Source organism: Amphiprion ocellaris, chromosome 6 (assembly GCF_022539595.1).
Source record: "Amphiprion ocellaris isolate individual 3 ecotype Okinawa chromosome 6, ASM2253959v1, whole genome shotgun sequence".
NCBI classification, from domain to species: domain Eukaryota; kingdom Metazoa; phylum Chordata; class Actinopteri; family Pomacentridae; genus Amphiprion; species Amphiprion ocellaris.
In genome coordinates, this window is record NC_072771.1 from 16,956,632 (window position 1) to 16,983,140 (window position 26,509).

General features: G+C 40.1%; 2 protein-coding genes across 4 annotated transcripts in view; one reads left to right on the forward strand and one right to left on the reverse strand.

The window, feature by feature from the left end:
* The window catches only part of adgrd1 (adhesion G protein-coupled receptor D1), a 34,088-nt gene extending 19,277 nt beyond the window's left edge, over positions 1-14,811 (reverse strand). The window contains exons 1-14 of one of the 2 annotated variants that reach the window (XM_055011555.1): positions 14,351-14,811; positions 14,224-14,260; positions 13,729-13,845; positions 13,081-13,179; positions 12,228-12,350; positions 11,963-12,139; positions 9,367-9,624; positions 8,026-8,093; positions 7,323-7,472; positions 7,176-7,226; positions 4,935-5,058; positions 4,507-4,614; positions 3,179-3,254; positions 2,150-2,291 (exon numbers count right to left, since the gene is read on the reverse strand). In XM_055011555.1, coding sequence (XP_054867530.1) covers positions 2,150-2,291; positions 3,179-3,254; positions 4,507-4,614; positions 4,935-5,058; positions 7,176-7,226; positions 7,323-7,472; positions 8,026-8,093; positions 9,367-9,624; positions 11,963-12,139; positions 12,228-12,350; positions 13,081-13,179; positions 13,729-13,845; positions 14,224-14,260; positions 14,351-14,404 — 1,584 coding nt within the window. In that variant the 5' untranslated portion in view covers positions 14,405-14,811. The remainder of the gene's footprint in view (positions 1-2,149; positions 2,292-3,178; positions 3,255-4,506; positions 4,615-4,934; positions 5,059-7,175; positions 7,227-7,322; positions 7,473-8,025; positions 8,094-9,366; positions 9,625-11,962; positions 12,140-12,227; positions 12,351-13,080; positions 13,180-13,728; positions 13,846-14,223; positions 14,261-14,350) is intronic. The other variant, XM_055011556.1, reaches the window with a different exon arrangement.
* A 513-nt stretch (positions 14,812-15,324) lies between these two features.
* Positions 15,325-24,764, forward strand: stx2b (syntaxin 2b). Of its 2 annotated transcripts, XM_035954109.2 has the most exons (11): positions 15,327-16,140; positions 16,220-16,294; positions 16,367-16,466; positions 17,148-17,222; positions 17,340-17,413; positions 17,739-17,847; positions 20,546-20,619; positions 21,637-21,774; positions 21,897-22,007; positions 22,183-22,302; positions 22,480-24,764. In XM_035954109.2, exons 1-10 carry the CDS (start codon positions 16,111-16,113, stop codon positions 22,276-22,278), a joined length of 882 nt encoding a protein of 293 aa, XP_035810002.2. In that variant the 5' UTR covers positions 15,327-16,110; the 3' UTR covers positions 22,279-22,302; positions 22,480-24,764. The 2 variants fall into 2 exon arrangements, with proteins under 2 accessions (XP_023138495.2, XP_035810002.2); XM_023282727.3 differs by lacking the exon at positions 22,183-22,302 and having other exon boundaries at positions 15,325-16,140.
* Positions 24,765-26,509: the final 1,745 nt, after the last annotated feature.

Sequence of the window (26,509 nt, forward strand, 5' to 3'; positions counted from 1 at the left end):
AGGAGGAGGTGTTGACCTTTTTATGCATGTATTAATGTTTAACTACAGACCCCCATGCCTCCTGGCCTCCTTTTTCTTCTCTTCAGCCCTCTCAAACTGAACCAGAGTCAGACAGCAGTGATAAATCACGGATGGAGCCAGAGCCCAATCAACACCACAGTCGAATGGCGTGAGAAAGCATGTGGGCCTCCAGCGGCCTTGATAACGCCTTGTCAGGGTAACAAACCTGCTCCATGCCACATAAAGTGTGATGGCAGCACCTCGGCTCTGACTGAGTCAGCTGGGAATGGTATGACCTCACCGGGCTGCTTCACTGACCTCAGAGGGCATCAATCAGCGGCTGTGACCTCGGCTTGAGCGAGTGGTACCTGCCATGACTCAAGGCTTTCTACAGCTCGATAGCGGCTTCAATCCATGGTAGGGAATGTTTTTATCAGGACAGGTGTTGGATAGAGAGAATGGATGAGATTTAGATCTGAGCTGATAGTAGTTGACTGTTTGTCCAGTACTAGAGATGGAACACATGACTTGTAGCCATGACAGCATGAGAAGACAGATGAGGGAGCTGACACTTCTCTGCTTCAGACACATTCAGCTCCCCCGCTAGGTTTTAATGAAGTCACCGGGCGCTTGTCTACTCTAAACAGAGAGGTCAGCTGCAAATCACTCACATTGGCCCCATGAACTTGTGCCATGAGAGGACATCCAAGGTTTAGCTAACTTGCGCAGACAGTAAAGACCAACGTAAACAACGATGGGTAATGTCTGCCACATACTGTGTGAAACTGGCCTCCCTGCCTCCAAGCCAGGGAGGTGATAAGAATCCACCGCCTGCCAAAGACATTAAAAATCCAAAAATAGTCACTTTTTGACTAAATCCACCTACAGGTCTGTGCAACAAACCAGCAAAACAACCCATTTCTGGACGCGATCGCAGCCAGAAAGTGCTGTGTGCCAAATTACGATGCAGCTCCTCGATATAAATCATCGTCTGAGCTATGTTAAGCTGAAATGTGCTGGCATGGTGCGTTCCAATCAGCGTGCGTTAGTAATAAGTATAGCAGCTTATTTGTAATGGAATAGAAAGGAAGGAATGTAAGAAACCTGATTTATCCTTACATCAGAGGTAAAAGCAGTCCAACCTAAATAGAAACACCTTGACTCAACAGACAGCAGAACTGGTGAGCATCTCCAGCACTCCCATAACAAAGGAGATTATAAAGCCCTCTCCCATGGTGTCTGCTAAAACAAACAGAGTAATCACTGTCACAGGAACCAGGCCAGATAATTACAGCATAAACATTTATTTCACCAGGGAAATGAAGGCAAACAAAGCAATATTACCATGGTTTCATAAAGCTGCAGGAGTTTATTTTTGTGCTTTTATGAGTGAGGAATGAAAAGATGTAATGTTAATTCACTTCAATAGAGAATGAATAGTTCTTGCAGGACTTGTAAATTGACCAGAACTACATTGTGGAGGGTTTGGTCAAATAATGGTCAAATAATGGGCTATTAACACAATTCATTTAGATGAAAAGAATGTCTTCAAATCAATGTGAAAAACATTAAAAAAATAGACATGGTTGTTAAGTTCACTGCTGCATTTTTGACTTTACAGGACATTGCAAGCTAATGTAATACACATTTTAAAGTTAATTTTCATGATGAGTTTCAATGGCTTTTCCCATGGAAAACTGGCAGGGTCCCTGTCATAAAGCAGCAAAGGAAAAATATGTTGTTCATAAAAGAAAGTTATTGTTCCTTTCAAAATGCCCAAAGCTCGCAGTTCAAATGTCCATAATCAGCTTGCTTTCTGGAAGCCACATGCTCCACGAGGGAAAACCTTCGCAGGCTAATGAAAACCAAAATAGGCTTTGCTCTTGGTTCTGCTGAATACTCAGCTGCACAAGCCTCAGTCAGTGACAGACACTCATCTTCTTACACAAGAGAACACCAAAAATAGAGCTGATAGATTTCATATGGGGGGGATTTGGCTACTGTAGCCGCAGGCAGACCGTAACCCTCTTTCCACTGATAAGGTGGGTGTCCCACACCCAGCAAACAGGGAATGCACTCCACTTTCCAAGCATTACTGAGTCACACAGAAAGAAAATGACTGATAAACAGTGTACTGGTGGATTCTTACCAAGACATGGGTGAGGACGATCTTGATGAGCGGAGCACCGGAAAGATTCACCGACAAGGCCGGCAGAGGCTCCACTTTTAGAGAGATTAGACAGCTCGCTACCTGGATCTTGTGGTCCCTGAAATCAGCTGCTTCATTAATCCTAAGAGACAAAAAAATGGAGAAAACAGATGGTAAAATAGGCAGTAGGAAATAAAAGCAGAGCTACACATGCAGAAGAAAGGGACAGTAAAACTAGGTCAAGATAGATAGTCAGATAAACCAGAAAAAATGCTCCAGAGCCTCAGTTAATAGCCTGTTAAACTATCATATAATAGCACCAATTATCGCTGTTATCTGGCACTCACACCAACACATAAGTGTTACACACAGGACCAGAGCAGTAGCATTTAGATGGGACTTTGGCCATCTGTCTATATAATGAATCACACTGACAACCAGCAGTATTGCATCAGTAGTTCTTCAGGATCATCACATATGTGACATTGGGATCACACTGGCATCATCGCTCCATCATGATACAAAGGGACCTTCTCACCCTGGCAGTCAGTGACAAACATCTCCAAATGTAGTCTCACATATTTTACATTTGGCACTTTCATTTCTGTGAAGCGTAAAAGTGAGGGGAAAAAACCAGGTTGTTTAATCGCCGTTATGTCACATTTGGTAAACGTAAATACTGCAACTGGAACAAGCTGTGTTGGAGTTGTTTCAGTGATGAGACAATAACTGAGGGGAGGGGGGCTGGATGGATGTGTGGAGCTAATAGCAGGGTGTATCAGTCAGTGGAGTTTGAGTGGTGAGATGAGAGATAGGTGGTAAATGACAGATAAGGCTTTGGCCCCAGGCTTCAGCTGTTCTGGGCATCAGGAAGCAGGGGCGCCTCAGTGCCAGTAGATCTGACTCCACAGAAAGTACAAAGAGGGAGGCTGCATTTTTCTTTACTTTTAAATAGCCACAACTGAAAACAAACAAAAAAAAGGAGTAATAAAGGAACTTTGTACATTGGGGGCTACGTTGTCTTCGTACCTGGTCTTGACAGGGCTGATCTCTTTGTAGTAGTTGTGCATGTTGTGGTAGAAAAGGCCAACGATGGTGGTTTGAGCTGAGGAAACGAAGACAACACAGAGAGTGACCGTGTAAGGACTATACAGAGGACAGGGAATGTAAAGCAGCGCTGCTAAAATGCTCACAAAGAAGGGAAGTTAATTAACGCCACCTTGCCACCGCACGCTGGCACCGGCGGCCTAATAGGACAGCCGTACACTCGCACAAGGGTGAAAGGGAGAGTGCTGCGAACCACGTGGATGCTGGGAAAGCTTATGAAACGTCTACATGACTTCACCGGGGGAGAGCAGGAGGTCTGGTCCCCCTCCCCTGGTCTGACCTATCACTCAGCTAGGTCCCACCTCAACACTGCAAGATAAACAATGAAATTGGAGGAAATCCTTAATGGTCCTATTCCTCCTTTCAAAGGCCTTCCACCCGGGACCTGCTGACTAGAACAACAAAAGCTCGCAGATGTCAAACAAATGTGCGGCGTATATGCTGCAAGAGGGTTTTTTCGACCTTCCAAAAGAATATTTCAACAGAATTCCCCCTAGCAGGTCTCATGGGAGATTATGAGGCGGTCAGTGAGGAAAAGAGAGAATAAGAAAAAGTGTCCTAACACGCCAATGTGTAGCATTCTCTGTACTTAATTATGATATAAAACCTGTTCTTGTAGAGTTTCATAGAGCCAGAGCTACAAGTTAATGTGGTCCTGGCTCTAATGGGTCAAGCAATGACATATATTCCATTTCTGATAATAGCCCTTTAATGAATTATTAAAACGGTCAATTATGGTGTTTGTATGGCAACATGGTGCACGCAGCAGCCAGGTGGAGCCGAGGGAATCTGACCTCAACACAAAGTCAAACAAACACAGTTTTAATGCCCGCTGTAATTACTGCTCTCCCTCACTCCACTATGTGGGTCCATTCGTTTTAATGACGGAGGAAAGTGGAGAAAAATCGCTCTCTCTCATTCTTTCTGTTTCAAATAAAAGGGTAACTGCCAACATTAAAGTCATAGCTGGATTTCTACGGTGCACCGTAAAGCCACACAAAAGCTCTCATGGCACTCCTGTCCTACACTGTATGCTATGTTAGTAGTTCTAAATCTTAGCATAATAAATTACCCTGCTAATAACAAGAGTCTCCCAGCTGGACAATTTACTCTTGGCAGAATCAGTGCACGACTAAGCAGCATTCACACTCAACCTGGCTGCTATTTTCTATACACAGAACCTGTAATATAGGAATGTTCCACTTTCAACATGTCACTGAACACATGTAGGTTGTAATATTTGCACTTACACTGCATGGTGAACGCCTCTCCAGGCACAGAGATGTAGTTCTTGCCCTCTGTTGGGAAGCGGTAATGGGGCAGGTTGAAGTTCTCTGGGAATTTCATCAGAGAGTAATCTGTGGGGGTCAGAGGTTAGAAAAAGTGGGAACTGTTCAGGAACAACTAACTGAGAAGTGAGCAATAAGCTTTGTCAGGGGTGGATCAAACATATCAAGTGACTCTGGGGAGAAAAGACACAAACAAGCTCAGAGGCAAACAAAACATTATGCAATAAAAGACCTACACCAGGCAGAGGAAAGGTGGAGAGGTTGACCCCTGCTTATCTGACCCACACTTGTCCTCTGAATTAGAAAACATATGCTGTTAGCTGGAGGCTCCGTGTCCACAGGAACGACAAGCAGTGAGTTACATTATGGAGGGCTGACACCACACTGACCTGCAACAAAAGATGTTCCACCCAGAGAGATGAGGGAGTTGGGGCTGGGCTCCAGGTTAGTCACCATATGTTCCATCACTCTGTCCACTGTCTCGATCAGACCGCTGACCACAGGGGTGGACTGCTGCTCGGTGAGCCAACAGGAAAATGTTCACAACAAGATCACACATGATGTTTTTCAGGAACGAGCACTGATTCATGTTGACCACTTCATTGTGTCATCTTTAGGACATTTTCTTCACTGGTTCTCAGATGTGTGTAGCAAATATGGAACAGTTTAAGTTAAAGGGTCACGAAGATCTTTTGTACATGTAAAAAAGGGTGATCTTGACTTAAGTTTTAAGACTAAAAACACATTAAGCTTGAGTCACAAACGACTCGATGTGAGTTACACAGGAGCGAGCTTAAACAGTTTACTGCATGCAAGGTCCACTATCTGTCCAACACCTTCTCACAGTCTGGGAACAAACGCTTTGGGCCAAGTTCACTGCTGATCTCAGCACAGGAGAATTATAGAAACTCTGGATGAACCAAAACTAATAACTCCTGTTTTTATTCATAATAGGCTGGGAATCAGAAATTACAGTGCTGTAGCAACAATTCACTTAAATTAATAAACTATGCATAACAAAAGTACACAACAAGCTGGGAGCATATGCACGACATTAATATACTAAGCTGTGTGCTCTGTCAACAGTGTCAGTGCTACATTTCCAGTTCAGTTTGTTGTTTCACTGAAGAGTTTCATCTGATCTGAGTTGTCCAGCCATCATTTTACAATATTTTACCATTTACACTCACAATCATTTATGCAACTCAAAAGCAAAACACATTTGTCTGACAAATGATCATTTAAAGCTTGTCTATGTAACTTTTGCTGCACAGTGGCCGCTGTGGGAAATGACATTTATGTAATAATGGTTGATACTAACTACTTTTTTAGAATTGCCACTGCTCACGCTATTGTTTCATATAAATATTATTTAATATATTATACACTAGAATGTTTTAACATCATGTACAAACTCAGATAAACATGTGTTGTAAAGATGGCTGATAATTTAAAGTCAAAATCCAAATCTGTGTGGAAACTGAAATTGATGATACAAACTTTGAAAGTGAGGTGATTCTGTGCAGAATCTAAGGAACATGTAAACTTGTTACAGCAAAATCACTGGATCTATCGAACTGCACAATTTCACATTTTGTTTCATTAATAACAGGGGTGACGCCCTGGTAGGGAAATTAATCATCATATTTTAAGAATGATTTTATGTTAATAATGCAGACATGATAACACTGTAAATAATTAAATGAATGTAATTATCTAGTTGATACTCCAACATAGCAACAACATAGAGCACAGAGATGGTTAAAGACTCTCTCTCTGCCTCCGTACACTCATATTTTTGGTGCAACAAAACTGACAAAACACACAATAAAGTACATTAAAGATGAATCTGACTTACAATTTGACTTTAGTGTCAAATTTTCTGTTGATGGTTGTGATATTGTTGTAGTGAAATCTTTTGATCATGTAGTAAAAATCTAATTCTAATTAAATTTTTCATTTGTAAGAACAATCTTCCAAAAATTAAAGAGTTTTGCTTTACCATTAGCTACAATTATGTAAAATGTGAGGATCAATGCTGCAATATGCTGGTAATAATAAACACAATTTCAGAAATGTAATTGAAATAAATGAGATTAAATACAAAAAGCCAAAAGCAATATAGTAATTGGCCGTGTAGTGTTTGATTATCAACCTAAGAAACACTGGATTTCTCGATTGGTTTTAACACTGAGTCTACTGTCCAAGTGTGATGTGAACATCTGTTTCAGTTTGCTCCTACAAAAACAAGCATGCTTGTTCTGAGCAGCCAATGTGCTGAAACCACACACTGGTGTTTGTATATGAGAGCGCAGAGATTTGGCCAGGAGGAGAGTACAGTGCAGCAAACAGGCACTGTGTTGTGGAGCACTTTATAATGATAATAATCATTTTATAGTCAGCAGTACTGTCACATACAATTTGCAACGTTATATTCGACTGTAATCCTGTGCAGGTACGCTGCCAGTTGCTGTTACTGCTGCTGGCACCACTTGGGACAATAATATACAGTGTTAAAATCTCAAACTCATGGATCGCTTAAGTGTCTCGGATTAAAGTAATCACCAAATTGCATATGTTGTATTATGTCATGTTTGGACGTTGCACAACAACAGTGTGAACTCATTTACCTCTGGCAATCCTGGAGAGGACAGCACTTCTTCCACACTTTTGAGAAAAGCCTGCGTGGAAGAAAACGAACATCAAGGAACTGTTGCATCATCATGTACACGGCTGAGCTTTTGTGTCTGTGTGTGACGTGTGTGTTTGACTGAGACCTGTGTGAGGTTGTTGGCAGTGTTGTGAGGAATGGTCCTATTGGGCAGCGCCTTCAGGAAGCCAATGACTGGCATGGACTCCGGGCCCTGCGAGCTTTGGACCTCCTCTCCGTGGCTGCTGAAGACAGAAGGACTCACTTCGGTGGCTCTCTGGGGAGAAAGAACATCAGGCAGCAAATGAAGTTCACTATCAGGAGGAAGTTTCCGAAGGAGCACCGAGTTCCAACATACACAGGATGTTTAGTAACTGATAGCCTGAATTGAGGGAATGCTCTTTGGACAAGTGATTCAATGTTGCTCATTTTAAGCCTGGTGCCCTACAGGGAGCCATTTTGTGTCGTAGTGAACAGCTGTCTCCATTGAATTTTATGTCTTTATTAGTTTTCTACCTCCAAAGCCCTTTAATAAACAGCCTATCCACATGTGTTCTCAATATTCCCGTTTTCCATCTATTGTCAAAAGGAAATAATGCCTCAGTAAGAAATGAACTGTTAGTGTTGATTCAAGCAAAAGGCCTTCATCTCACTTCTGTGATGATGCTTTTTTTTGGCACAGAACATCTGCGGCAACTTCTCAAACCATCTCTGTGTGGATGCTATATTTGTGAAGACAGCCTGGATAGTTCACAGATGTGGTTTACAGTTCTATTTAGTTGTCAGATTTGCTCTTGGTGACCCTACAAAGATAGAAGTGACACACTTACGACTGTCGGTGCAGTTGAAGTGGCCTGTCTGGAGATTCTGGGAGTTGTGGCAGCAAGAATGGCCTGACCTAGAAAAGACAATACAAAGGGCTCCATTAAAATAGGATAAGAACAACACTGTTGACCTATGTGCTTGTATTTCACTCCTCATCCTTGGCCAAATTGTTCAGTTTAGATAGCCTTTCACTTTGTTATTTCGTTATTAGGCCCTTTGTTGAACCTGACCAGAAAAGGCTGCTGCACTGTAGCTGGGTTTTATCACCATAAAACGTGCAGTTTGACTGTAACGCCTGGACATGAAAGGAGATGGATTACAACCTCCACAAAACTGGGATGATCAACCACAAAATACTCTGCCACAAGCTTCTGTACGTGGCTCAGACACATTTTATGTCTTTGCTGTCATTTAATAAAAACAGCACCAACTAGCTAAGAGAAAATGGCCATTTATGGACATACATTAGAGGTATGTATCTGAACCATTCCTGCTCTTCTTTGGTTCAATGTAACATTTTATATGTGTGGCGTAGAGAAGTAAAAATATTTTTCTGTAACCATAACAGTCAGGGTCATCATGTCTGGTAATGGTCTGTGGAATATATTGCTTTTGGTAATAACTTTGTAGAAGAAATAAAGGCTGCAAGCACTCTGTGCTTCAAATATTGTGACCGGCTGAAGCTCCATCAGGACACAGTACCAGTTTTCACTACTATTATCATGAACACAAGGACCAAGGCAGCGTGTACCCTCACTCATCGGGGTGATTTATACACAACAAAAAGTGATTTAACCCGTTACTTTTCATGATACTGTGAATATTTGTCAGACGACCATTAAACGTGTTAATATGTATTATCACACAAAGGAATGTTAGTACTCGAAGTTCTCATAAATGTCGACGTTTTGTCCATTTATGGCACGCTACTGACCAAAGGAGGTAAACAGAACAAAAACAGACAAGAGTCTGGGGGTTGTGTCCTGGCCTGTTTTAACCTGTCACATTAAATCAAAATGATCTGCCCCCTGCAACTAAACAAGCCTCTGCACTCTTATAAATACTTATAAGGCAGAACTATGTGGTCCATGGCACTTATATGGTGGAAAGTCAAGAAAATGTTTTGTGCAAGAAGAGCCATTTGACAGGGAGGTGGGCTACATTTGTATAGTTTAATATCTTCGTATGCATGAACGCTGTGCATGGAATGTAACTAGGATAAGGACGGAAATTGCTTTTTAACCCCTGTTTCCTCAGAGCAGACTCAAAAGGAAGAAAGCTTTTCAATAGATACACCATGTCCTAGAATGACAGGAAATACTTTCCAATAGAGTGCGACGTCCTACCTACGGCTGCACTGTAGTAGTACGAGATCTGTGTAGGTGAAAGGGCTTTTTCCCAGATGACAAATTCATCGAAGGCCCCTGTTACGTAGTGACCATATGCCCGGTTGTTGCCAGTGCCAATGACAAGGTCAGGGTAGGGATCTCCATAGTTGTCAGAGACCCTGCCAGCTGTGTCACCAGCTGTGAAGGTCCCATTGATGTAGACCTTCAGACCATCCTTCTTAGTCCATGTGAAGAGAACATGTGTCCAGTAAGGCCCTGGTAGAGGAAACACAGAATGAAAACATCAGTTAGTAATGTTTATGACTTTCTTTTTAGAATCGTATGCGACATGTACATTATATTAGGTACACCGGAAATCTAACACTGTACAACAGTCCCGTCATAAACTTTTAGAAAGCTCCTTCATTTTCAATTTGTGTTCACATTGTCATAGTGGTAATAGCCCTGCTAATATCTTTCACTTGTCATATATGTTGATGGGATGGACAAAACAATATAATAATTATTATCATATTACATCTTGAGCAAATAAGGAGTCAAAGCCACGGCTGAGTATTTACGTCTTGAAGCTGAAGTGTCCTGATGACAGTCTCTCAGAAATCCGGATTCAGACTTCAATTGTTTAAAGTGTAACAGAAATATGTAATATGTAAATGGAAGGAAACAACCCCGTCAACTCCCAGGATGAGATTTTCTGTACCATCATTCATCTTCAGAAGTGGTTAAAAGACGTAGAGCTGAACTACTCCAATATTACAACTTGTCATAGTGTAGCGTAGAGCAGCTTTACAGTGTTTGAGCAGAGTCACAGGTGAGCTGAGCAACAACGTGGAGTTATTAAGCCAGTTTCAGACATGAACAGATTATGTTCATGGAAAAACTTGTAAATATTCAATTCAATTGTATTTACATAACGCAGATTCACAACATATGTCATCTCACAGCGCTTAGCATAGTAAGGTACAGACCTTACGAAATATAAACAGAAAACAGAAAACTCAACAATCCAAAGTTGCCTTTCAATTCCCTATGAGCGATGGTAGGAAGGAATGAAAAAGAACCCTGGAGCAGGGAAGGAGGAAAAAAAAACTCTGACAGAATCAGGCTCAGGGAAGGCAGTGATCTGCTTCAACCGGTTGGGTGATTTAGTTGGAGATGAGGGGGGTGGGGATAGCAGGAGGTGTTGGGGTGGGCATCCCTACAGCAAATTTTTTTTTTTATCATAATTTCAAAAAAACTAGTTTTTCTTGGTTTGATTAATGAACAGAGAGGGACATATTGACATAGTGAGCCACAATTAGCTACATGTATTTGTTGTTAGTCTGCAACTATGAATCCGCACGAAGCACAAAGTACACAAGAGGCTGATAGGAATGTCTTTCTTTTACAAGTATTTGGTTCTAAACCAAAGTACTGGGCAATATTACAGCAGATTATTGCTCTGGCTGAGATAAAAAGCTAAGGAATCCCCCAAATTTTTTAAATTAAACTGAACTGATGTTCAACTCAGTTCACTACATGTTTTTTGTTGGGATAAACATTAGCATTAATTTAAGTTTTATTTGACATTTTTATTTAATGATGTACACATATCTGTGTGCCCACAAAAAACTGCAGGCCTTTATCCTTCCAGTCTATTGTATAACACAAAGAGCAAAGAAACAAATGAACAATAAGGAAATCCCAAAAGACAATACATTCACTGTATGAAAACACATCTGCTAAAAGAGCATAACAACCAAAACTCATTTCAGTTGTGGCTACAATATAAACCATATGTGTAAAAGACTGCCCACTTTTCAAGTCTCAACTTCACTTCTTTATGCAGAGAGATTTCTCTATGTACAGTGCAACATTCTTAGCCTGCTCTTACAATTACATTATTGGTCACAGGGCACCTCAAGGTCTATCACAGTCTAAACTTTTCCTCACACCTGTGAGATGGGAGAGAGAGAACTGACAGGTTTTTGACATTGTGTCCTAAAGGTTCGACATGTGACACTGTATGAGAACCAGATGACGTTTGATCCTCCAGAACCAAACGCTTAAATCAAAATTGAGTTATGACGCTGGTGAACACAATCTTAAGCAACTGCAGAAAAACAAAGATGACAGAAGTCATATGAGAACTAAGAACTGACTGGTAAAAGCTTCACGTAATGTTGAATCGCTCATGGTTTATTCCATTTTGTCAAAACAGTTTACCAAACCATTTCATCTCATTGAAAAGAAAATCTTATTTTCAGAAATGCTTTTAAAACATTGGTTACACTTTGACCTTTATTGCATTTCATATTTCATCTAAACTGACCTTTACCAACCCCACAACATTATTTTACTTAAGACAGGAGATGACAGCATCTTATAAAGTGTGTGTTTTGTGCTGTGCGAATAATTTATGCAATTTATTCCTGAACTGCCAAATCAACTGTCTGTGGCTACATCTGGTTTAAGTTAACCAAACCATGAATGCAATTACATAACTAACAATTTATGGAACTATGAAGACCAAAATACATTCCTCTTTGGTGCCTGTGGGAAATGTAACCAAAACAACCTTGTTTAATACAAAGAAAAAATTCATTCACTGTACCTGGAACTCTGATGTCTGCCTTCCATCTGTGGTTGTTGCCTCGAGTGTAAAACTCCACATATCCTCCGTGGGGGTTAGTGTAGACTGAGAAGCCGTTGGAGATAACTTTTCCTCCAGAGGCTACAGCAAAACGGGACTCGGCCTCATGGTTTTTCCAAAAAAAGGAAAAGGTAATGCCTGGAGAAGGATGATAAATCTCTTGTAGCCATCTGTCCATAATAAAATCAGTACAAATGATGGTGTGCACAATGTACAGTACACTGACCCTCAGGACCACACAAAGTAGGGTCGCTGATACAAGAGTTCTGGTAGCTTCCAAAGTGAAGAAAGGTGCCGCCATTATCTCCATTCAGAAAGATGCCCTTGTTGACCATTCCTTCAACAATGTCTGTGCAAAGCACAAATCATAGACATAATTTTTGTTTAAAAGGCCGATTTAACCCCTTCAGTCAACTAATTGGAAATATTTTGGCAATTGAAGAACATACACTACCATTGAGAAGTTTTGGGTCACTTAGAAATGTCCTTATTTTGGAAGAAAAGCATTTATTTCAATGAAGATAACATTAAATTAATCAGAAATCCACTCTAGACATTGCTAATGTGATAAATGACTATTTTAGCTGGAAACGGCTGATTTTTAATGGAATATCTCCATAGAGGTACAGAGGAACATTTCCAGCAACCATCACTCCTGTGTTCTAATGCTACATTGTGTTAGCTAATGGTGTTGAAAGGCTAATTGATGATTAGAAAACCCTTGTACAATTATGTTAGCACATGAATAAAAGTGTGAGTTTTCATGGAAAACATGAAATTGCCTGGTTGACCCCAAACTTTTGAATGGTAGTGTAAGTGTCTCTTTGTATCTCAGAACGCAATAAACTGTAAATAAATAAAGTGTCTTGGTACACTTTTTGTCTGACCAAAGCTAAAATACAATATTATATAATTAAAAGCGCACAAATTCCTTATCTTGTGATGCAGGGATAAAGGACTGAACGTGGAGAGGAGTGTGAAACGCTCAGCTCGACCATGTGGAGGTACAGAGATGACAACAGAGAGCAGTGGGTGATGCACAAGTGAATCTCAGTGAGAAGAAAGTGATGGATCCTCACCTACTGTTGCAGAAATGTTAGTGTAGGCAGAGTCATTGGTATACACATAGGAAGAGTTATGGGAAGAGGGGAGCACAGTGTGGTTGTGGATTCTGAGAGCTGGACGGAGACAACAGAGAAAACACAGTGATTCACACCGATACAGGCACATAACAGGAGACACAGGAGAACGGTGGAAAGCAAGGCAATGGGAGGGACGTGATGCACAGGTATGAGACAGAGTGATGCTGAGCTGCATGCCCAAAGGCAGCACTCAAAGAGAACTCAGGGTGACTCCACACATCATGCTCAAGTCTATACCCGATCCCTCGACAACTTTATCTCATCTTTAACTACAAGACAACATTGTTACAAAGTGCAAAGAATAATAATCATTTCTTTACATTTTTACTACAAGATACTGCATGTAAAATATTCGAACATTCTAAATAATAAATTACCTTAAATATCAGACAATTTGTTCTCAAATTTCAGTCAAAAAAAAATGACACAAACAATCAAAGTCTGAACACAGCAGCACATTTAAAAAACACGATGACTATGCCTGGAAGGTGGTTTGATGAAAAACAGCCTAAGACCAGAAAAAACAACAACATTTAGGTGGCACATTCCAGTGAGTACATGCAGCCACTTTATGTATGCACATACTTATGTTAGTCCCGTTAACATAACCTGGTCTGTTTCCAATCTGGTCCCACAGTTCATGGATTCCGTCCACGGCATCGAGAGGCCAATAGTGTGAGGCAGTGGCCAACACCTGGAGGCCTGGATGGAGAGTTGACGGGTAAACAAGCGTACAAGAAAAGCTACCCCCCCCCCCAATCAAGCTCAGTCTCATCAATCAACATGTATTTTTCTGGCACTCCACTTTGGATTTTGGGTGGATTAAAACACTGATACTAACCAAGCAAACAGCTGTAAAAGCTGTTTATGCGGCTGACTACTTTGATTAATGAGAAAAGCAGTAAATAAACCATAAAACATCCTCTTGGACTGCCTGTTAGCAGGTGGTAAAACATGTTGTCACTATTTATTGTCTATTTCCGATCCATTACATAGCTATATGTTGTCTAATCAGGCAGCTTAAAACAGCACAGAAAAAAACAAAACTGTTACATAACCTATCCCAAAACTCCTTAGTACCTGGATGCTTCACAGGTTGCACCACTTGAGCATAAACCTGTAAAGAAATCAAATATATTTATAAAGGCTGCCATTAAACAGAAGATCAGACTATAACTGTCAAGAAGTGTTTTTTTTATGAGCTTACCTTAATGCAGGAGACAAAAGCTGTAAAAATGTGAATTCGCAAACAAAATTCCATCGCTTCTTGGAAATAAACCACATGCAGTATCTAGCAAAATGACTTAATTCCCCACATGAAGAAGAATCCAGAAAGAGGCACACATTGTTCCAAGATGAAACTTCTGATCAGTCCATGTGCCCAAATTAAAAAAGATAAATAAATAATGATGATAAAAGTACTCAAAAATAATAAATGATTCAATTTAGAGTTCTGGCATGAGGCAGAAAAACTTCAGAAATTGTCCTGTCATGGTAAAAATCTGAAGTCCAACTTCCACGCAGGAAATTATAATCCGTGATCTTTATTCCAACATTGAACTAGAAGTTGCTCCTTTGAGTTTCTGCGCCTGCATCTGGAAATTGCAAGTAGAAGAGAAGCTCCGTGGAGGCGAACTGAGTTGTTGGACTGAACGTGGGAATTGCAAAACGTGATGTCATTTTTGGATCCTCTGAGGAGGGGCGGTAAAGTTGTGCGTAAATGGCATTATTTGTGCGTAATTGGAGATTGCGCGGGGAATGAATGAGATCAGGATTTGCACCGTGCGACCCGAACTCACACATGTTAGTAGGTGTCCAGAAGATGCGTAGTAACATGTTGTCTCATGATTAAATCGGATATTGAGTTAAATCACGGGACAAAACCCTGGACTCCCGGGTGAAGCGCGGGGATGGTGCTGGAGATGGCTGGTTCGTGTGCTCTGAAGTCACGGGAGTAGCACAGAAAGGCCTGGAACACTGGTTGCAACTTTTCACTCGTGACATTTAAATCACACACAGAAAGAGGAAAGATTCGTCAAATAAAATAAAGAATAAATGAGAACTTACTTCACACTGTGAGCCCGAATGCAAAACTTAAAAAGCAGTTGTGGCGTTTCAAATGAGATGCAAGTCACAGCTTGACTTTTAAAAAGTAATTCTTTATTTCATTTAACTTTGTGTGATGCTACTCAGATAGTTTTATAGTATCCACAGGTGGGAGAGTCATCAGAGGCGCCCACAGTCCCGTTACCAGGTCTCATAAAGTCAACTTGCACCCATATTAAGGTAAACAGCGCCCCCGTGTGGCCAGGTGAGCACAGTGTCCACCCAGCCGTGCACAGGCCCATTTATTATTCATTAAACCTTCTCATGTAACTCTCGAGTGGTGTGTTTGCTGTCCAACGAAAAAATTCCACCATCTGATTAAAAAAAAAAAAAAAAAAAAAAAAGTCACATAGAGCCACAAAAAAGAGTTAATTTAATTTTGCGTGTTTGTCATTTCATGGTGTCGTCAAATTTAATTGAGGGTGGACTGGCTGTTGTCGCCTGAGACTGAGAGAGAAAGTGTGTGTGTTTGTGTGTGTGAGAGGAGAGGTAGGAGAAGAGGCGTATCCCAGGGAATGATGTGGATCTGTTGCGGAACCTGCGCGCTGGAGCAGTGAGAAATATCGGCACACCGTTGACCAAAAGCAGCAATTTTATTTATTTTTTTGTTGTTACTTTTTTAAAGTATTGGTTTGGACAGAATTAAACTTTATACCTGTTGACGCGCTCTCTTCCCGCTTCTGTCGTCTCGTAACCGTGTTAATGTGGGCCTGGATATCAAGGATCAACTGATCTTTCAAGCATTTTTTTAAACCAGCCATCTGGACCTCAGTCCGCGGCTCAATGTTCCTCTACACATGGAGACTTCCAGGATGATGTTTTACTAGAGTTACCTGACCGGGAGACGAGCTGATCGGTGGGATGAAGGATCGCCTGGCTGAACTGACTGCTGTAAGTGTGTTTTCTGTCTTTTCTTGACATGTAAAACATCTCAGCTGCACAAAAAAGTCACCAGTCTTCATCCTCACAGAGCAACACACAAGCAGAGGAGGATGGTGCAGTCTCAGTGGACAGAGATGGCTTCATGGAGAGCTTTTTCAAAAGGGTGAGTACTACAGGATGTGCTCTGCTGCGGGGCCAGTTGAAGATACTGATGAGTTATTTCTTGGTTGATCAGGTGGAAGAAGTTCGAGGGCACATTGATAAGATCTCCTACCAAGTGGAAGAGGTGAGGAAGATTCACAGCATGATCCTGTCTGCACCCAACCCAGATGACAGTAAGTCTGTGTCTTCATGAAACTGTAATGTAGGATGGAGTCAGAGCATGACTCGTTTGAATTTCAGTGTACTTCTGCATCGCTTTACGAACTGTTTGGATAGTGTGTGAGTCTTTGGGCACAGACTGAACACACGACAGATGTCTCTCTTCCTTTGTTGCTCCTGGTTGTAAATGAATGACTGTCTGGCCGGAAACCTGTGAAGGAAACAGAACACTGTTTTGGCCTTAAACCTCCCAAACAATTGTGATTTGAACTCTCAGGAAAAGGGATGTTTTCAGATGTACATGGACATTAGTGAGTAATGTAAACTCTAGCTGATTCCAATTATTTGGAAGAATATAATGGGAAAGTTGATCAGTAAGACAGATGTGTGCCTTCAGTGTCAGACCTGCAGGACAAAGACTTCTGTGTTTACAGTGCCATGGCATCATAAGTGATTGTGTTTAATGTGACACATTACAGTGTTTTAAGATCCATGATGTGTAAATGGTCACCAGGGAAAGAAACAAAAGGCCCTCTGATCTCTGCAATATTGCCTCAGTGCTGTTGCCAAGTGACAAGATGAAATCAGAGTAAATCCAATATTGACAGGCAGCAGACACACAGCGGCTAACTAGATGACATTTTATTTCCTCATAAACAAACCCAATGTGACGTCTTTCCTATTTGTGTGCGAAGGAACAAAGGACCAACTGGGTGCACTGACCAACGACATCAAAGGGAACGCCAATGTGGTGCGAACTAAACTAAAATGTGAGTTGAACCGTGACGCGATTGTCACACTGTGATATTAACCGACGACGCCTTGCAGAAATCGATATTGTCTGAAGTTGTGTAATGTTGTCATTGTAACTCTCTGTCCCTGTGAAGCCATGGAGCAGAGCATGCCCAAAGATGATGTAGCTAACAGATCCTCTGTTGACTTCAGGATCCAGAAGACTCAGGTCAGGAACAAACTGATAACTGACGATAAAACATCCTGTCCATACCAGGCCATAAACACCCATCTGTCAGCTGCATGCAAACCTCACCACAGAAATAATGATCATGTTTTTGTACAGAATAATCCATGTTATAGGCTAAAATTATTATTATTTTACTATCTAATTCCCAAGATGTGTTTTCAGACTGGCATTCCATTTCTTTTGTTTTTATATTTTTAATACAAACATCTGAACTTATTTGTGTAAAACCGAGTCATGTAGATTTCAATCTGAGTTGCCTACAGCGTATTCTCAACCCTGTCCTTGTGTTCTCACTTGTCCTCAGCACACTGTGCTGTCCAGGAAGTTTGTGGAGGTCATGACCCAGTACAACGAGACTCAAGTGTCCTTTCGGGAGAGAAGCAAAGGAAGGATCCAGAGACAACTAGAGATAAGTAAGTGACGAATAGTGGACCCCCTGGACCTCCGCGAGGACAGGAATTCTGGGTAGCACTTATCAAGTTTTTGAAGCTTTTAAATTAAACAAACAGGAAATTTTCCTTCTCTGACACACATCAATGGCTTGGATTTGATTGCACATTTAAGGTTTGTGAGAACAAGACTTGTAAATCTGAAGATAAATGGGTGGTAAATAAAAGCCCAAAGCTGTGTTAGGACAGAATCCAGGAAACAGACCACACCAGCTTCCTCTCTGCTGCTCTGGACACCAGCCTAACCGTTGATTAACACAAACCAGCAGCAGGATGGGATTTTTTCAGGTTTCTTCAAGATGTCACAACTAAACACATCCAAACACTAGATTCTTAGTGTTTTGCAAGTTTTGAATTGAACCTTATAATACAGGTTCAATAAGTGGTTGCCAATTTATAAAATGATCCTCATCACTTTTAAGTATTTAAGTCAAAATGATCTGATTCCAGTTTCTTAAATTTGAATGCTTTATGGTTTCTTGACTCCTTTATGACATTTAACAATGTCATCTTGTGTTTTGGGAAACTGATCAACATTTTTCAGTATTTTCTAACATTTTAAAGACCAAACAATTAATTAGTTAATCCAAAAAAAATCCTACAGATTAATCAATCAAAAATAATTGTCGGTTGTAGCCCTTAAGCTAAATGAGTGGAGTTTGTAGAGTAAAACAGATAGAAAATAGCGCACCATCTGGTTACATAAAGAGACATAACTGGCAGGATTTATGTGCTAATAAACCAGCAGGGATAAAAAATGTGCTAAAAACAGATCTGGCATTAACAGACGGAAAAATAGCAGCATTAGTGTAACATATGGAATCTACTTTTTAAATATGTGACATTTAGCATTACATGTAAAATATAAATTAGTATATAGATATTATACCACCCGCGACCCTAATGAGGATTAAGCGGTATATAGATAATGGATGGCTGGATGGATGTTATACCATTCATATTAATTTATTAGTTGTAACTTATGTTAAATATGTTGTTTTTTTGTGACCAGTCAGCTTCAGTCTTCTCTGTTTGTCAATTACAGTGACAAGCAATCAGAGGCAGTGCATTGTGAACATATGAGTAACAGGAGACAATAGTGAAAAGCAAAAAATAGGACTGTTTCCCACAGTCCCTGCGGCCGGCATTAATGAGAGGCTTCAGTTCTCCAGAAGACAGAAGAGGCTGATACTGGAGACGCTTTGCTGTGTTTGTGTTGCCGGGGAAACGGGCAGAGGGCTCAGCGGCCTGTGTAACAGTAGTTCACCTGTCTTTGACACAACTGCACCAACCTGGATCTGTGCTGTAGCAGCTTCACACAGGTATTTTACACTAACTAGCAGGGCTGCGGTTGATGCTCGGTGTCTATTGATGCGCTGAGCTCGTGGCGTGTTTTGCTCAGTGTTTGTCTCTCTGAGGGACAGGCGTTGCAAAAGGTGTGTGACACACAGTGAGCACCTGCACAGAGAGGCGTCTCTCCAGGGACAGTGTTGTACAACAGGAGGTATGGCTTCAGGAAGAGAAAGCTTCAGTTTATAGAGTTTCAGCAGCTGTTTCACTGCAAGGCGCCGACTTCCTTTGTCCCTCAGACACTTGTTATCTCAGTCACAAGTAAAATCCTCATGCATGAATGCACTGACAACCACAGCAGGAAGTGGCTATAATTAAACACTGAACTATCTGAAGTAACAGTGCTCTGATTAATGTGTTTTTAACAACTGTTGCACTAAGATTTAGAGTATTTAGCCAGATGTCGGCTACTTTAAAAACCCAGATCTGGGGATTGGTTCTTAAAAACGTGTTAATTAATAGCCCTCAGTGTGCTTTGTTTTAACACTGTCAAGCACATTATCAGCCTTTAGATTTGGAATTAAGTCTTAATTTGCCGTTTCATTAAATAATACAATACATTTCTCACTACTTGGGGCCTTGTGTTTGTAACTGTGTCCTCTGGGTGAACAACAGAGACGTTATTTTTCTGACAGCTCAGTCAATACAGCTACAAAGAGGCTTCTTTCTGTTAAAGAGTGGGCTTTATACATAGTAGCTTCACTACCAGGCTACTGCGCTGGGATTAAGCCCATTACACTGAACAGTATCTATTGTACAGGGCCAAGCTCAGACATTTGTTATTCACATTGGGGGTTTTACATGTTAAATGCCAGTTATGTTTTTATTGTTGCAAAAATGACAACAATAAAAACACATTATTGCAAGAACACAAGTTCCAAACAGACACAGTGCATCATAAAATAAATCCTTCAGCTAAAGGCCGCTGTTTAAGCAGCTCACTTAATAGGCCACTAATATAACCGAGCCACTGTAATATTCTTGCACTTTCGTACTATGACTATTAGTCTTCTATCCACAATGCTTGCAAATTTAAAACATAGCTTATGTTTTGTTGTATATTTCCCTCAGTATTCACCACTAACATCAAATTTTATATAGCTACTTAAACACATATTGTCTAAAAATAGTCACTGTAGTTGGCCTTTTAAATAATGCATTGTTTCTTTGTATGATTTGTTAGTGTGTTTATTGTTCATCATGACTGTATTCACTGCTGTGCAAAAAATATGCCTCTCAAGCATTATAAAATTTGCTTTGACTTAAACATGATGAATTGAATGACTAGATAGTCATTGTTTCATTCTTTTAGCTGGAAGAGTGACCACCAACGAAGAACTAGAGGACATGTTAGAAAGTGGAAATCCTTCAATCTTCACATCTGATGTAAGTTTCCTCTTGCATTGCTGTTGCTGGGGTAAAGGGCATTGCTGTCATCTAGTGGTGGAGGAGGAAACCTTTTGGGGTGGGGTTATGTGCTGGGTCGTTCCATCTCAAACCATCCGGGGTCTTCTGATTGATCATCTCTGATTTCCTTGAAACTTTTATTGGAAATTATTGACATATAAAATGGAATCTGTGATTTTTTTTTTATTTTTTATAAACTTTCTATATTTACTTTCAGCGTGTTTTCTCGGACATTAAAAATTGAAGCTGTGTTTGAATGACAATATCTCAGGAACTATTAAAGACTGAAGAAACATGATAATCCTGCATTCAAAAATGATTTTTCTTAATTATATTATGAGAACCACTTTGAAATTCGAGAACTTTTGTTTATGTGGTACAGTTTGTCTTACCTACTCAATCAGATATAAAAGTTTAATTACAATAACTAACATAACATTTTTGTCATCAAGTATGTCATATAAAAAAAGTTTTGTATGTGATGTTTTGTATTATTGTGTTACACATGATTCAGAGCATATCACTGTTAACAGTTTTTTTTTGTTAATGTGTGCTTAAACATGAGACTTTCCATGACTTTTTCAACTCACCCACATTCAAAGATAATTTACTGTCTACTTGTCCAATATTGTAGATGCTATATCAATGGTGTGATAAGAAAAACTGAGAAAACTTCATGCTTTTATGTTTAAATGTTCCTGAGATATTGTTGTTCAAACATAGCCCTAACTTTTAATATGAGGAAAACCGTGCTGTAGGTGTGGCGGCAGCCATTTTTGAAAAATCAAGTATGATGTATGTCAGTCTAAAATTTCAGATGCAGTTTTAGACATCCATAGCTTAGGATAAAAACAAATCACAGGGGATTGAACAGAAATTGTTCTTAAATTGTGCTGATTTTAGATGAACCATGTAACCTGCTGCTACTTTTTTACACAAAATGGAGAAAAAAAATTGCTATTTTGTGATTTTACATCATCTATTTCTCTCCCTCAGATAATTTCTGATTCCCAGATCACACGTCAGGCCTTAAATGAGATAGAGTCCCGACACCAGGACATCATGCGTTTGGAGACGAGCATCAGAGAGCTGCATGCCATGTTCATGGACATGGCGATGCTGGTGGAAACTCAGGTAAAAGCCTCGTCTAAGTGGTATCAAATGCAAACCTCTCATCTCAAGTGTATCAGTATGAAGCCAATAAGACAAAACTCATTAGTAGATAAATAAAAGTGTTTGGATTGAATCATTCACAGGGCGATATGGTCAACAACATTGAGAAGAACGTCTCCAATGCAGCCGAATACATTTGCAGTGCAAAAGAAGAGACCAAAAAAGCAGTGAGATACCAGAAGAAATCCCGGAGGGTATGTGTTCCTTCTTAATACAAACATTTCAACATGTAAATTCCTGAAAATATTAGGGTTTGCCGTTAGTAATGTGTGATCACATTAAACTCCCATGTGAATGTGTTTATAGCCTTTTTAATGGTGTCTGATGTTTAGTTGAAGTTCAAATAACAACTTGTTCTTCACTCGGCAGAAATACATGATCCTTGCCTTTGCTCTGTTGATCCTGCTTGCTGTCATTGCACTAATTGTTGGCCTGTCTGTTGGACTAACCAAACCCCCTGTATGAGCCCCACTGTGGTAACTGCATGAGGTAACAACACATCCACACCCACAGCATCCATTTCTGGAAGCACACATTCATTCATCCATTCATTTATTATTAATCCATTCATTTGTTTATCTGTGAAACATGTTTAAGGATTTACAAACAGCTCTTTCCTCGATACAGCCACTAACCTTCACTCCTGGTTTGTCCTGTGTTTGACAGAAACTTCTCTTCCTCGCCATGTGTGGAGGTTTCCTGCTTTTACTCATCATATTAGTTGGAGTCTTTGAGTAATGGATTTCATGGTTCACAACCTCACAGCAACCTGCTGCTCCTGTAGTGATGAAGACTGTCATTCACTATCCAACAGCATTACAGAGACCATCTCTAGAGAATAATCAAGTAAGCACTGTAAAATGTGTGCAATGAGCTTTGCAACAGAAACTTCACACCTCTCGGTACACAGTTCTGTACAGCTAGAATATAAAAACCTGACTGACAGTGCATCAGATTTCTACTGTGGTGGATGTTCTTTGCCATATTTTCATGTTGAATATCACTTACTTGTGCTAACAGCCTTAAAGGAATAGCTGGACCTTTTGTGAATTTATTTGTCCTTCTATTGAGAGTTAGATCAAAAGACACCAGTCTCATGTCGTGCAGTAGCTAAACTAATCTTATCTGCTGCTTTCTGCAGCTTCATACACTGCCCTCCAAAAAAAAGTCACACTATTTTGTTGTACCGCCTTTTTCTTTGTGTATGGCACACTTTCGCTGTGGCATTCTTTCGATAAGCCTTTGCAATGTCACAGCATTTATTTCTGTCCAAAGATGCATTATTTTTCACCAAGATCTTATATTGATTATGGGAGAGTCAGACCACTGCGCAAAGTCTTCTCCAGAACATCCCAAAGATTTTCAGTGGGGCTGAGGTCTGGACTCTGTGGAAGACAATCCATGTGTGGAAATGATGTCTCATGCTCCCTGATCCACTAATTCACAATGTGAGCCTCATGAATCCTAGCATCGTCATCTTGGAACATGTCCATGTCATCAGGGAAGAAAAACTCTGTTGATGGAAAGACCTGGTCATTCAGTATATTCAGGTAATCAGCTGACCTCATTCTTTGGAAACATAATGTTGCTGAACCTGACCAACCCCAGATCATAACCCTAAACCCCCACAGGCTGGTAGGAACTAGCCATGATGAGTGAAACCCTTCATCTGCCTCTCTTCTTACCCTGATGCCCCCATCACTTTGGAACAGGGTAAATCTGGACTCATCAGACCACATGACCTTCTTCCATTGCTCCAGAGTGCAATCTTTATGCTCCGTAGCAAACTGAAGTCTTTTTTTTTCCAACAGCTACACAGCTGTTTAGTTCCAATCTTTTGAGTTCCCTTTGCATTGCGCATGTGGAAATGCTCTTACTTTCACTATTAAACATCGCTGTGAGTTCTACTATTGATTTCTTATGATATAATTTCACCAAACGATTAAGTGATCTCCGATCACGATCATCAAGAGGTGGTTCTGACCACATTTGTTCCTTGAAGATGATGGTTCACCACTATCCTTCAGGTTTTAATGTGCTGGACGATTCTTAACCTGATTTTAGTAGTTTCAGAAATCTTTTTAGTTGTTTTCGTTACTTGATGCAGGCCAATAATTTGACCCTTCTGACACAGATTAACATCCTTTCCATGACCACAGGATATGTCTTCTGACATGGTTGTTTAAGAAATGAGAAGCTCCTCACTGCATCAGCTAGGGTTAAATAAGTTGTTGCTGCTGAAACGTATTCATCGCTGCAGTAATTATCCAATGGGAAGCTCTTACCTATTTGCTTAGTTAAATCCAAGTGGCGCCTTTTTTTTGGACAGAAAGTGTATTTACCACACAGACATATCAGTTTTCCAATAAAATGCAACAAGAAAAATAACAAGCATTTTACCCATATTGTCAAACTATTGGTTTGACAGTTCAGGGATGTGACAGTTGTTACTCTCTGTATACATCGATTGTATAATTTGTGTTTACATGTTCAAGTGAATCGTCACCTTTTGTATATTTACTGTAATTCATGTGAACTGAATGTAAAACTGCTACACCTCAGGAGCCCTATAGAAGTAGACAAATGTAAAATATATAGATATTTGCTCTAATTTTCTAGTTAGCTGTGTCTCAGTCAGACAAAAATATTTTCAGCTCAGTGAAACGGAATTCATTATTTCATTTAATGACTCTAAATGACAAGTTTTTTAAAAAGTGCCTTCTTCTTGACTTTTTAGTAGGAAACTTTAACTTATTTATCACAATCAGTGTGTGTGATGACTGAAATGTTAGGTGTGAAAAAAGTCATGCAGTAATGTAGGACTCTTGGATGATTATTTCAAGAGCACACATTTTCCTTTTGTTACTATTATTCTCTTCTGTATTTTATATCACAGAATAATTAAGTTACGTAATTAAAGAATAAAGAGTAAAAAAAAAAGTCTGTGCTGAATACTTGATTGTTTTTCTTTTCTATTGTGTTTTGAAGGTGATGAAGTTGAACTTATTGATTAAAAATATATAATCACTGCAGATATTTTAACTTACAAACCTCAAATTTGTCAGACAGCATGAAAGGGTTTTCTCTCTCTCTTCTTGTAACACTACAAATCTTTGGAGTGTCAGTTTGTTTAGAGGAAAACAGAAACAGTAGGTGCTGTTTACTTCAGACCTAATGAGCACTTTGCACAAAGCGCTTGACTTCCGTGTAATCAACCAAACAAGATTAGTGAAGAAAGTGGAAGTGTGTCCCCAGAGGGCAACTTCTTTCCTCCCTTTGAATTAGATCAAAGGAAACTTCAGAGGTGCACTTAGAGTGAAATGCCAGTGAATGTCCTTAAAATCTGAACATGGGGGTGTTTTCATGCCACTAAGCAAGACATCCTAGATGTCAAACCAGGGGATATAATGAACTATGATTAAACTTGGACACTGCACTCTGTTTGGATGACTAATTTCTGTGCTGTTCAAAGGACCGTGAACCTTGGTGGATGTGAACACGTGTAGAAGGAATTTTGTGACATACTACTGGTTGTTTATTCTAATCTGTGCACTTTTATTTTGAATAATGCTGCTACAATATTGATCATTAGTATTACCCAAATAAACATCTGCTTATTTTGATATATGATATAGTACCTACCCGTACACAGACACAGATTTTTACTCCTTTCCATTCTTTAATTACTGCCTTTTATTGTGGGCCTCTACCATAAATGCTCAAATAACTGATTTTATTGTAGGTATCAGATGTTTTTACTGTGCTTAAAAAATCTGGAGTAACCTGCAGAACAATCTGATGCTGGACTCATTTTTATCCTTAGGCAATTCACGATTCTAGTTTTATCTCACCTTACTTCCACCTGCTTTTGTTTTTAGCTAATTCATTTCTCTTTAAATGCTCTAACAGATGTTATTAATTTATTAGCTTAGCCTTTGGTGTCCAAGTTACTTACTTGTATGCCTACATAGCTTGTTTTCTTACAGGGCTACATTGTAAATCAAGCTTCTACACCTCAATTTATTTACAGTTTAAATAAGATTTGAATGAATAAATGTGAATGAATTTTTTGGGCTTTTTTAAATTGCTTTTTAGATAAAAGTGAAATGACCATTCTATAGACTGCTTAAGTATATGCTGCCAGTAGTGCTGGTTGGTCTTACAGTATGTTCAAAGGTAGCACACATTTGTAAGCAGAGTACAGTACATCACATTTGGCCCAGGTATTATAGCTATTAACTAAAAACACGGTGAAGTTTCTCTCAGGTCAATGATTAAACTCCAAACCCATAACATATGTGTGGCTCAAAGTTACAGATTTAGGACTATTTTTTCCCATGAAAATAATCCAGCCATCATCTATACACCGCTTAATCCTCATTAGGATCATGGGGCGCTGGAGTCTATCCCAGCTGACTGAGGGTGAAGGCAGGGGACACCCTGGACAGATCACCCGTCTATCACGGCTACACTCAAGCCGCGATTCCACAAGCATCTACTCGGCGCAGTACGTCTCGCCACTATCGTACTTGACTCGGCTCGTCTCGGTTTAGTTGTTTTTCCATATAGCCTCATCGTGGGTGGAGTCGTCATAGCACGGCGAGCCGAAAGTCCCCTACCGTCATTTGTGTGCGACACAAACGCAACATAACGGAGGCGATGGTACACCTGCTGCTCGGTCTGTGGCTTTCTGTCA

Excerpts from the sequence above, each read along its gene's own strand:
- stx2b (XM_035954109.2), top strand. The coding sequence starts at position 16,111 with ATGAAGGATCGCCTGGCTGAACTGACTGCT. Across the intron at positions 16,295-16,366 it reads TGGAGAGCTTTTTCAAAAGG|GTGGAAGAAGTTCGAGGGCA; the intron begins GTGAGTACTACA and ends TTGGTTGATCAG. Across the intron at positions 17,848-20,545 it reads CCAGAGACAACTAGAGATAA|CTGGAAGAGTGACCACCAAC; the intron begins GTAAGTGACGAA and ends TCATTCTTTTAG.